General features: G+C 41.8%; 1 protein-coding gene across 1 annotated transcript in view; it reads left to right on the top strand.

Annotated features, from left to right (window-relative positions):
* GRIN3A (glutamate ionotropic receptor NMDA type subunit 3A) overlaps positions 1 to 12,796 on the top strand; it is a 208,417-nt gene that overhangs the window by 191,472 nt on the left and 4,149 nt on the right. Inside the window, exons 7-8 of the mRNA XM_055579184.1 lie at positions 5,360 to 5,524; positions 7,771 to 7,847. Coding sequence (XP_055435159.1) covers positions 5,360 to 5,524; positions 7,771 to 7,847 — 242 coding nt within the window. The remainder of the gene's footprint in view (positions 1 to 5,359; positions 5,525 to 7,770; positions 7,848 to 12,796) is intronic.

The raw sequence follows: 12,796 nt of genomic DNA, 5'->3' as shown, positions 1-12,796 counted from the left end.
TTGATTTATCCTGGCTGCCTTGCAGAAGACAGACTGAAGGGGTCAGGGAACAATTCGGAAGCTATTTCTGTGGTCTAGGTGAGAGATGATGGTGACTTGAACCAGGGTGGTTGGTGGAGGTGGTAAGAAGTCATCAGATAGCATCCACCATATTTGCAGACATGCTAAGTACAGGATGCTAGAGAAAGGGAGGAATCTATGCTATTTAGCCTGAGAAATTGCAAGGATGGATATTTATTAAGATGGGACAGACTGTGTGAAGAGAAGATTTCAGAAGGAAAATTAGAAGTTTATTTTGATGTGTCATTTTGAGATTCTATTAGATATCCAAGTAGACAGGCTGAGTCAGGAGTTGGGAATGATATAAATTTGGAAGTCATTGGTAAATAGATGGTATTTAAAGACATGGTCTGGATAAGAAAGTGAATGTAACTAAAGAACTGAAGTTATGCTAATATTTAAGGTCAGAAGGATGGGGAGGAACCAACAGACAAGACTGATGTAGTACAAGGAGAGAGGATTCCTCAAAACAGTGAAGAAAAACATCAAAGAGGATGAAATAAGTTTCCAAGCTGATACATGAATAAGTTGAAAACTGACTCTTGGATTTGATGGCCATTGTTGGTTTTGACAGGATCCTAAGCCAGGGATTGAAAGCCTGATTGGAGTGGGTCCAAAAGAGAATGGGAGGAGAGGAATTGAAAACAATGAGTACAGACTCTTTAAAGGAGCAGAGAAATTGGATAGCTGCTGTATGTTGGAAGACGTGGACTGGGGGCTAGGGAGGCTTAGATTATAGGATTTAACCAGTAACATCTGAGGCAAATGATGACTCAAATAGTTTATCTGCATTTCTTGCTGGAGTTTTCAGAACCTAGTCAGTCACCTAACCATCTGTCAGATGTTTCAAGGGCCCACAACCGAGCAAGAGGCAGAGGAGGGTTTACCAGCAACAGAATTGGTGATCTTGGCCTCTATGTCACCGGAAGCACTAATGATCTAAACAGAGACCACTCAGAATCTTTGATAATGGCATCACCCTTTATCTGAATCTAGTCTGTACCTAGAAATACGTTGGCTGGTAGATTTCCAGATGGTGAGAGGCTTTTCCATTATCTTGTATGAGACAAAACGAATAAATAAAACATTCCCACCTTATCCAAAAAGCCCAACCTGCTTCCCTAAATTTAATTAAAACATACTTAGACATTTGTTAGTGTTTAATATCTAATGTACAATGCATGGATTGCTATATATGACAATCCACCAATGATTTCTACATAATATGAACCATTTAAAACACCAGTTCTTTAATGCTTAATCAGTGGGTATTCATGCATGCATAATACAGAGTATGCTTGCCCTCCACAATGCAATGAATATGTTAATGTAAATGAACAATAAAATAAAATGTTAAAGAAATATAACACTATAAATAACATTTAGCAAAATAAAATAAGCAAGCAAGGCGATTTTTTGAGTGGTTACTTATTGATTAAAGAGGTAACTGAGAGAGACTGGATGGGCTAGAATGAGCCTGTGAAGAACTGAGTGAAGCCATAAATGCCTGATATTTGCCCCACTCCAGTACTCTTGCCTGGAAAATCCCATGGATGGAGGAGCCTGGTAGGCTGCAGTCCATGGAGTCACGAAGAGTCGGACATGACTGAGCGACTTCCCTTTCACTTTCCACTTTCATGCCTTGGAGAAGGAAATGGCAACCCACTCCAGTGTTCTTGCCTGGAGAATCCCAGGGACGGCAGGGCCTGGTGGGCTGCCGTCTATGGGGTCACACAGTTGGACACAACTGAAGTAACTTAGCAGCAGCAAATCCTGAGACAGTCTTCCCTCCTTGGCTCTTGAGACTCGAGAAGTGTGTGGCTGTGAGCTATCAAATGAATTGCAGATGAAGCAATGGGATAAAGAAAAAGAAATTCCACTCACATTTCTTTGCTTTCACTTATACAGCTCTCGACAACGTGAGACCGGGCTGTGATTGCATTTCTGAATATGATGCTTCTATCCATGTCACTTGCAACAGTAATCATTATTTTGTCTGCATCACTTAAATTTATTTTAAAGATTTGACATTGAATATTCATTGCTCCTCTTCTTCTTCATCTGACCAAGGATAAATGTCAAGTTGAGCAAGTTCCACTCTATCAGACAAAAAGATTTCACTTGTTAATGTGGGATAAATGCATATATTTAATGCATAGCACATTGAAGCAGGGTGGTCCTAGGAGAAGAACAGCTGAATTACAACTGCAGCAGTGCATCTTGTCAGTCAGGCTCAGACACAGTTTAAGCGTTTTTCACTGGTGCCCAAAGGCAGATTATAGGGGATTTGCAGTCCAGAGGGTGAGTTTTGAATAAAATTTTTTGCAAGTTGTAACAGGGAATAGACAATACGAGTTCAGACAGCAAGAGATGCTTCTGAAGGGTATTTGCTTCAAGGTAGCTCAGGCTTTAGCATCAGGCAATCCTGGATCCATAGCCTGGCCTCCTAGTTTTTAGCTTGTATGACATTGGGTATGGTAGTTAATGAACCTCAGTTTCCTTGATGTGAAATGGGGATAAAAATACTTAACTTACAATACTATTATCAGATCATAATATGCATGTATGGTGTCTGGCACACAGATGTCTAATTTAAGAAAAAACAACAGCAACTGCTTCTATAAGTCTATTAGTATGTGGGTGTAAACAATGGAAATTTAAAGAAAGAAGTGTGTAAAATAAACTGAATACAGCCTATTTGTTATTGGCGTAATAAGAGGAAAATGAGACTAATTATTGTTATGCACAAGTTAACAGAGGGGAACACCAAGGTTTAAAAGCAGGATGATTCACTGTAAGTTGCATTTTTCTTCTTCATCTTGGCAGCACGTTATAAGAAGCAGCACCAGTCTGTTCAGTCTTTTGCTGAGTGTTCAATGCTGTTAAAGTCCCAAATGAATTTGCCCAGTGTGTTCTTCATCCACAGCAGTAGTAACTCATCGAATCCTTCTGTAATAGCTGTATCTGGTACACATTACTACAGGTCCAGGCTGAGGGCTATTTTCAAACACATTTGTATATATTTTCTGGAGGTCAGGTTGGTCATCACATGTACAGAGATGTCCCGGGAAAAGCTCTAGTAGCTGAGTACCCCTCAGGCCTGATAAACTGCTCACCTTCCCTACACCAGCACTCCTGTTCCTTCAGGCTGGGCTTCTTTCATTCTCAGTGCCCCAGTCTCGGGGACCTGGGGCATGCTCTATGCCCCTGCTCACCCCTAGTCTTTCCTTCTCCAGGGATCCTAACACACATCTTTGGTCCAGAGCCATTGCCAAAAGTAGTATCATGGAGGAAAAGAGATCCCATGGCCCCGCCTCCCCCAAAGCTTGAAATCTCCAAGCTCTGCCTCTGAGCCTGGTCCCCCACATAAACTTCCTGGGATACCGGGAGGTCTAGCCATGCCTGAGCCATCCTAACTGCCTGCTTCTCCAGGACTAGGGGTAGAGGAGAGGAGAGGAGAATGAAAGAAAGGAAAACTCCTTCAAGAGGATGGGCGGATCACTCATGTCAGTTAAATGATGTGGTTAAGAGTGTAGGATGGGGAACACATGTATACCTGTGGCGGATTCATTTTGATATTTGGCAAAACTAATACAGTTATGTAAAGTTTAAAAATAAAATAAAATTAAAATTAAAATAAATAAATAAATAAAATTAAATTAAAAAAAAAAAAAAAAGAGTGTAGACTCTGGAGCCAGACTGCCTGCCTGGGTGTGAAGCCCCCTGACCTTTACCAGCTATGTGACTTTGGATGAGTCATTTAACTCTTGTTCCTAAGTTTCCTCATCTGTAAAATGGAGATGGTACCTCCCTCATAGGTCGCTGGGAAAATTAAGCAAGTTGCTACATTGATAAAGTGCTCAGAACTGCACCTTCCACGTGTTAAATGCTAAATAATTATCAATGACGATAATGACCAAAAGCCTCCAGCAAAGGGATGACACTCGGGGTCCTTAGCATTGGCTTGTATGATCTTGGGTAAGGTGCTTAATCGAGCCTTGCCTAGGGCTGGCCTGTTCGTCCTCAGGATGCAGGGCCTCCGCACCCGACCCCTGAGCACAGCCATCCATTTCACAAGCCCGCAGATCAGTGTGCTGGAGGTTCGTGTTTTTGTCACATTCTTTGTTTCTGCTGCCCTCAGCTTGGAGTGCTACTTTCCCACCCAGCCTCCACATTCTACCTGTCTCATTTTAAGTCTTATCTCATGAGCCAGCTTCTCTGCAAAACCTGGGAAGCATGAATCAATGTATCATGGGGTATAAATGTTTGCTTTCTCCCTAGACTTGAGCTGATTGAAGGCAGGGACATAATCCTCCTAGCTCCACCCCCTGGTATTTGGGAGACTGCCTGGCACATAGTAGGCACTCAACAAATCAAATGTCTTTCTCCTGGATTGATTGGCCATCGATGTTAGTGACTGAATACATATTTTGTAGAGACCGCCTGTAAATCCTTTAGCCTGTCACAGGTGTTAAAGTGATCGTTTTTATAGTTGCTCTTGTTATAGAGTAGAAAGAAACTGAACTTTGGAGCTAAACAAACATTGACTTATAGGCCAGCTTTGTCACATTAGTTTAGTTGAGGAAGCTAAAGTCCTTGCCATTTTTAAACCGCAAGGACTTTAGTTTCCTCAACTATAAATTGTAGTTATAATAGCTATCTAAGCACACACACACACACACACACACACACAAAATAGTAAGCAATCAACAAGTAGGTCCCTTCTTTTTCTCCTCTGTGGCTATCTAATTTTGTGACCTGGCTCAACTTCCTTCACTTTTCTGGTCCCAAGTTCCTCATCTTTAAAATGAGGACATTGAACTAGATGATATCCTATCCATGTTTCTGTCAGATCTAAATGAAAATTTTTATTGCGCTCATCATCTTTTCCCCTTAAATCTAACTCACTCTCTGTCCCTGGGAGAGATTCTTTCCTTGATAACTTTTTGATGTTTTAATATACTAAATTGTTTCCATTTTCAGTCTCTACCTCTATCGCTCAGTGTCCCTTTTGACACCATAGCGTGGTCTAGACACAGGGCCTCTTCACGACTCCAGGAACCATTCAAACAGCAGCACCGTATGTGAGTAGCAGCCGCAGGAATTGTGCCGTGCAGCAGCCCTCAGTGCTGGCTGGATCCCCTGCGAAGTGTAGTATAGTGACACCTGCAGAGCGCACAGAGGAATGGTCTCCAGCTCTCCTCGGGTCCAGCAGAAAACGATGTGCATCTAAGAGGGACAAGCACGGGACCAGATGCAGCCTCCCGTTCGTGACCTTTCCTTTCCTGTTCTGCCACAGACGTTGCAGATGGGCATCAAACACTTCTCTGGACTCTTCATGCTGCTGTGCATTGGATTTGGTCTGTCCATCCTGACCACCATTGGTGAGCACATGGTGTACAGGCTGCTGCTGCCACGCATCAAGAACAAATCTAGGCTGCAATACTGGCTCCACACCAGTCAGGTGAGCGCTACCAGGCATCTCCCTCCAGTATTCTTAAGCATCAGAATTCCCAATAATGGGAAAATCCAGGGCCTCAAGTCAGAGTGACAAGTGACAGGTTATCAAGAGAACCAGGTGGTGTAGACACTCTTAGGATATAAGCTGGAACTCCCTCTATCCCATTAATGCACTTGCCCCTTAAATTAAGCTGTCCCATAATGCCCTTTCCTTCCATATAACCCTCCACTGTTGCTCAGAGTGGAAGCAACAGCCTTGTTGTTGTTGTTTAAATGTTTTGTTGTAAGCAGTTAGTTGCAAGAAATATAATTTCCAGCATTTTGGAAATATTGACTTTTTAAAATAAAACTGTTAAATCCATTTTCAAATTGTGTCCAGTAGGATCTAATAGAATAGGCTAAATAGACTGTAAATGCCTTAGGAGCAATAACCATTATTTCTCTTAGCTTATCACAGGAAAACATAGGAAGTGTTCAGATGCACATGGTTTTGAGATTGCAATGGTGATGTTTTTAACATGATTTCACTTAGTGACAGTCTGAAGAGATAGTGTGAAAGATTTGTTTCCTTCAGTGTCTTTCTTGCCAAAACTGAAACCCACTAAATGATCTTGAAGTCCCCTGTTTCCCTTCAGATGAACGCTAGGGTCCCTGCTCTTGCTGCATTTCAATGGTCCAGAGCTTAAAAGTCCACTGATGTCATGGCCAAGCTCTAGATCAAAGTTCCTTCATGTTATCCAGACACCTATGCACTCACCAACAGGAAGAACTAAAACTGTCAGGCAGACAGTCATTCAAGCTCACTCCTTTGTATATCTCACCTGATGGAAACAGGCATTGAGAGCTGAAATATACTCAAAAGGCTTCTTACTGATGAAGTGAAAGTGAAAGTCACTGAGTCGTATCCAACTCTTTGTGAGCCCATAGACTATACAGTCCATGGAATTCTACAGGCCAGAATACTGGAATGGGTAGCCTTTGCCTTCTCTAGGGGATCTTCCCAACCCAGGGATGGAACCCAGGTCTCCTGCATTGCAGGCTAATTTTTTTCCAGCTGAGCCACCAGGGAAGCCCAAGAATACTGGATTGGGTAGCCTATCCCTTCTCCAGCAGATCTTCCTGACCCAGGAATCAAACCGGGGTCTCCTGTATTGCAGGTGGATTCTTTACCAGCTGAGCTACCGGGGAAGTACTGATGAAGGGGCTCTAGCAAAGACAGCAGTTTCCCCCTGAGTGCAGGTAGGGGCGAGGCCAGAGGAGCCAATCTGACCTCCCGGCCAGGCTCCCCCGTGCCTCCCAGCACACCGTCACTGCTTCTCAGCAGTGAGGCTGCCAGTTCTGCCACCTCTGCCCCCTGCATCTGTTATGCTGCTCTCTTCTTTAACACAGCACTTTTTTTCTATATAGGTCACTATCATTGGGTTGGTTACATGTGAACCCTGTTCTTTCTACTTTCATCCTAGGATGCATTTGGTCTACTAAGGAAGACTCTGCAGACAATTGATCCTCTGCATTATAAATCAGTGTGATTAGTTTAATTCTAAGGAGTTCTTACCTTCTTTGTTTTGACTCACCTTTAGCAATTGTACTAAGTCCTCTGCCACATGTTAGTTATGATAATGTGTTAGTCACTTAGTCATGTCCAGGTCTTTGCGATTCCACCAGGCTCCTCTGTCCTTGGGACTCTCCAGGCAAGAATACTGGAGTGGGTAGCCATTCCCTTCTTCAGGCAATCTTCCTGACCCAGGGATTGAACCCAGGTCTCCCTCATTGCAGGCAGATTCTTTACCATCTGAGCCACGAGGGAAGCCCAGTTATGATAGCTCTCCTTTTATTTATTTATTTGGCTGCACTGAATCTTAAGTGACAGTGTGTGAGCGCTTAGTTGCAGCATGCGGGATCTAGTTCTCTGACCAGGGATTGAACCCAGATCCCCTGCATTGGAAGTGAGGAGTCATAGGCACTGACACACCAGGGAAGTCCCAACTTTTCTTTATATCACAGACCTTTTTACAACTCAGAGTATTTCTAAGTTTCCCATCAAATTATTTTCTTCCAGGTAGAATACTATCTTAGAATTTGTTTTCTGTTGAGATTTGGGACTGAATATTGATCTTTTTTCTGCCATCAATGATAATTTGTTTAAAAAGGCCAAGGTTTGTAGCAAAGAGATTAAATCTCAGGGGGTGCTTTGTGCCCCAGTTCTGTGTTTCTAACAATCTCTATATGTGAATCTGTTCTTTCCATCAGAGATTACACAGAGCACTAAACACATCATTTGTAGAGGAAAAGCAACAGCGTTTCAAGACTAAACGTGTGGAAAAGAGGTAAGACGAGGCCAGTTCCAGGTGTCATTTATGCTTGTTAAAAGCTTAAAGATGCAACTAAGACTCCGTGCTCAAGAGGGAAATTATGTACAATAATTCAAATCAAATCAGGACTAAGTTGTTGAGAAACAACTTATATGTTGTTTCTAAAAATTTTTGTTTCAAATAAAAAATATGTTGTTTCAAATAGAAATCAGTTCAGTTCATTCCAGTCACTCAGTCCTGTCCAACTCTTTGCAACCCCATGGAATGTAGCACGCCAGGCCTCCCTGTCCATCATCAACTCCCAGAGTTTACTCAGACTCATGTCCATTGAATCGGTGATGCCATCCAACCATTTCATCCTCTGCTATCCCCTTCTCCTCCCAACTTCAATCTTTCCCAGCATCAGGGTCTTTTCAAAGGAGTCAGTTCTTCGCATCAGGTGGCCAAAGTACTGGAGTTTCAGCTTCAGCATCAGTCCTTCCAGTGAATATTCAGGACTGATTTCCTTTAGGATGGACTGGTTGGATCTCCTTGCTGTCCAAGAGACTCTCAAGCTTCTTCTGCAACACCACAGTTCAAGAGCATCAATTCTTCAGTGCTCAGCTTTCTTTATAGTCCAGCTCTCACATCCATACATGACTACTGGAAAAACCATAGCTTTGACTAGACGGACCTTTGTTGGCGAAGTAATGTCTCTGCTTTTTAATATGCTGTCTAGGTTGGTCATAACTTTTCCTTCCAAGGAGCAAGCATCTTTTAATTTCATGGCTGCAGTCACCATCAGCAGTGATTTTGGAGCCCAAAAAAATAAAGTCTGTCACTGTTTCCACTGTTTCCACATCTATTTGCAATGAAGTGATGGGACCAGATGCCATGATCTTAGTTTTCTGAATGTTGAGCTTTAAGCAACTTTTTCCACTCTCCTCTTTCACTTTCATCAAGGGGCTCTTTAATTCTTCTTCTCTTTCTGCCATAAGGGTGGTGTCATCTGCATATCTGAGGTTATTGAGATTTCTCCCAGAAATCTTGATTCCAGCTTGTGCTTCATCCAGTCCAACATTTCTCATGATGCACTCTACATATAAGTTAAATAAGCAGGGTGACAATATACAGCCTTGACCTATTTCTTTCCCTATTTGGAACCAGTTTGTTGTTCCATGTCCAGTTCTAACTGTCATTTCTTGACCTGCATACAGATTTCTCAGGAGGTAGGTCAGGTGATCTGGTATTCCCATCTTTCAGAATTTTCCACAGTTTGTTGTGATCCACACAGTCAAAGGCTTTGACATAGTCAATAAAGCAGAAATAGATGTTTTTCTGGAACTCTCTTGCTTTTTTGATGATCCAATGGATGTTGGCAATTTGATCTCTGGTTCCTCTGCCTTTTCTAAATCCAGCTTGAACATCTGGAAGTTCACAGTTCATGTATTGCTGAAGCCTGGCTTGGAGAATTTTGAGCGTTACTTTGCTAGTGTGTGAGGTGAGTGCAATTGTCCGGTAGTTTGAGCATTCTTTGGCATTGCCTTTCTTTGGGATTGGAATGAAAACTGACCTTTTCCAGTCCTGTGGCCACTGCTGAGTTTTCCAAATTTGCTGGCATATTGAGTGCAGCACTTTCACAACATCATCGTTTAGGATTTGAAATAGCTCAACTGGAATTCCATCACCTCCTAGTGGAGGTTTGTTTTGTTAGTACAAGCTTTGTTTGTAATGATGCTTCCTAAGTCCCACTTGACTTCACATTCCAGGATATCTGGCTCTAGGTGAGTGATTGCACCGTCATGGTATCTGGGTCATGAAGATCTTTTTTGCATAGTTCTTCTGTGTATTCTTGCCACCTCTTCTCAATATCTTCTGCTTCTGTTAGGCCCATACCATTTCTGTCCTTTATTGTGCCCATCTTGGCATGAAATGTTCCCTCGGTATCTCTAATTTTCTTGAAGAGATCTCTAGTCTTTCCCATTCTATTGTTTTCCTCTAGAAATAGAACAGACCAAAAAAATATCTGTACATAGATAGACACTGAAATGCAGGAGAGGCAATAGATGTTGTGAAAAAAGTGCCAGTGTAATCTCTAGGCCCAAGTGTGCACGCATGCTAAGTCTTCCAGTCATGTCTGACTCCGTGTGACCCTAGGACTGTAAGCCACCAGGTTTCTCTGTCCATGGGATTCTCCAGGCAAAAATACTGGAGTGGGTTGCCATGCCCTCCTCCAGGGCACCTTCCCGACTCAGGGATCGAACCTGAGTCTCTTATGTCTCCTGCCTTGGCAGGTGGGTTCTTTACCACTAGTGCCACCTAGGAAGCCCCCTAGGGTCAAGTATCTGGCTTCAAATCTTGACTCCTATACTTATAATATGTGTGGTCCTGGGCAAGTCATTTATTTAACCTCTCTGTACCCCAGTTTTCTCATTTGTAAAAATGAGATAGAGTACCTACTTTCTAGAGACTCTAAGAATTAAATAATACATCTAAAGCCCCCCAAACAAAGCTACTTTAGCTATTTTATTGTGTACCAAATACATGTAAGACTAAATTCATAAGTACCGCAGGCAATTAATTTCATGCAATATTGCCCTTTTGGCATGTTTCCACTCCCGACTCCTTTCCAGCACTCGCAGGAATATTTGAAATATGCAACAGACATGTTCTGCTTAATCCATTTCCTGGCACTGTTACTGCAAACTCCCCAGAAAAGAACATCTCATTAATAGGAAGTAACAGGCATTAAATGCATAATTGACATGTGGAAATTGAAACTCTGCACCTTCCCCACATCCAGCCTGTGGAAAACTGTAGCCTCATTCATGGTGGCTAGAGATGTCAGAAGTATTTGGGTCTGGTACCTGGCTGGCCTCTGTTTCTTGCTGCCTAAGGCAGCCTCTTGGTCTTTTCTTATGTCCACAGGCTCTGTTCACAGCATTACCTCCAAGCAACCCTGTCATCTACAGCAGATCCTCAGCTTCAAGCTGAGGATTACCTTAGCTTTCTGGGTAATTTGAAATCTGATACTCACACTTCTCATTTGCAATGGACAAGGAAAAGGGAGTGGAAAACATGATTCCTTTTCATTATCTGTATCTCCTCAGGGACTGCTGGAGTCCCCTTCTTTGCAGTTTGCATTGAGCTTGTCAGAATCATTTCAGCTATCTCTTACAGCCTCTCTTTCCAGGCAGTGAGCACACTCCCCCCAGCATGGTCTGTGGTCTTCCTGTATCACACTGTGGCCCTGTCAGCAACAAACTGCAGGCTAATCAGGTCATATCTGTTCTATGTCATGTTATGTATATTTTCTTTCTATGTGTTGCATATATTTTTTTCTATAATTATTTTTAACATAAATGTTTAACCAGAGAGGAACACAAGAAGACATAGCAGCAAAGACACCATCTCACAATAACAAAGTATTTGTTCTCCGGCCATAATAGAAACAGGAAGCTACCAGTGATCCCATTTCCAACTGTGATATGACTCCTATTCACATCTCTCTTGCCTAAATTCAGAACCAAATGTGTCTTTCTCTTAACATATCCATGTTTTTTTGGCAGATTCCCTTCTGAAATCTCTTATTTTGAGAAGGAGCTAAGACAACATGCCCTCATGGTTTATTGGGCCCATATTTCCTATGCCACTTTCCTACAACCCAACACCCACTTGTAACCTTTCAAATGCAGTGAGTGTTTGAGGGCCCACTGATGTCAGGTCTCTTCCGAATGGTCTAGTGGAGTATTGAACCACAAAGGTATAAAATTGCCCTGTGAAAACTTTTTAGTGTTAAATTCACTCAACTCACTAGTCACTTTACACTCTAATGCTCAGGAAAGCTTACAATCTATAACTGAAACACTGTAGAGGCTAACAATATAACACATTCATTTCTTCCAGTTAGACACTACATCTGACATTCAGTATCTACCACCTTGCATTCATAAATGGCTCAGAGCCACATATCAGTAATCAGAGCACTAATGATGCTTCTGCCTATCACCTATCATGGAGTCCAATTTTTGCTTATTATTCTATATTATGTTCCCAGATGTATACACAAAGCTCTGGAGAAAACCAGACTGGCTATTTCTATTTGCTTGATTTCTGAGGTTGCCTGGCATTCTAGGAAAATGTGTTGATGTGTATCTCCTAGGTTTTCCCCACTATGAATCATCCCATAATCCTAGAGTTAGGTCTCTTGGCTCAAAAACTTTCTCTCTCTTTTTTTCCTGCAAGAGTATCTGTGCAAATATCTTTATCTGGTACAACTTTACATTCCTCCTCTATGTTCCACATTGATTGAGTAAATACAATAATAGATAAATGAATGAATTACTAACACATGTGTTTGAGGAAAGGCCTGGAGAAATTTGGGGGCCATGGCATGGATAGATATTGCTCCTTTTTTACTTAAAGCAGAAGAAAAAAGTATATATTGCAAAAGACTATATATATATATATATATATAGACACGCATAGTCCTTAGTTTATTCAGCATGTGATTTTGTGTAAATTTTGGTCTGTCCTTCACTCCACTGGATTTCCAATATACCTCCTCTTTTCTCTTTTCCTCTCACCTCAAGATATACAAATCGTAAACTATATATACAATAATACATACCACAAACAAGATTGTTTTGAAATTATTCAAATTCAATAGGGAAAAAATTGAAGAAAGAAAGGGAAACGTAATGCTAGGAGGAAAATTATAACCATACCTCTGACCTGGAATAAAGTCAGTGGAGCTGTGAGTGGGCTCATTATAAAAATTGTACCCATCCCAGGACACAGGAAAACTCTGTTATGGTGCCCCCTGTCCATATATATGAGACTTAAAACGTGAGAAATGTTAAAGAACTACAGATTGGCTTAGAAGGTGTTTGTGTGTTTTAATGGCTAGGGGCATATATCACCAATTTTTGCTGTGAGAGAAATTATCTCAACTTATAATGGTTTAAACACCAGTGAGTTGCTTA

Source organism: Bubalus kerabau, chromosome 4 (genome assembly GCF_029407905.1).
Source record: "Bubalus kerabau isolate K-KA32 ecotype Philippines breed swamp buffalo chromosome 4, PCC_UOA_SB_1v2, whole genome shotgun sequence".
NCBI classification, from domain to species: domain Eukaryota; kingdom Metazoa; phylum Chordata; class Mammalia; order Artiodactyla; family Bovidae; genus Bubalus; species Bubalus kerabau.
This window is presented reverse-complemented; position numbering and strand designations above follow the sequence as displayed.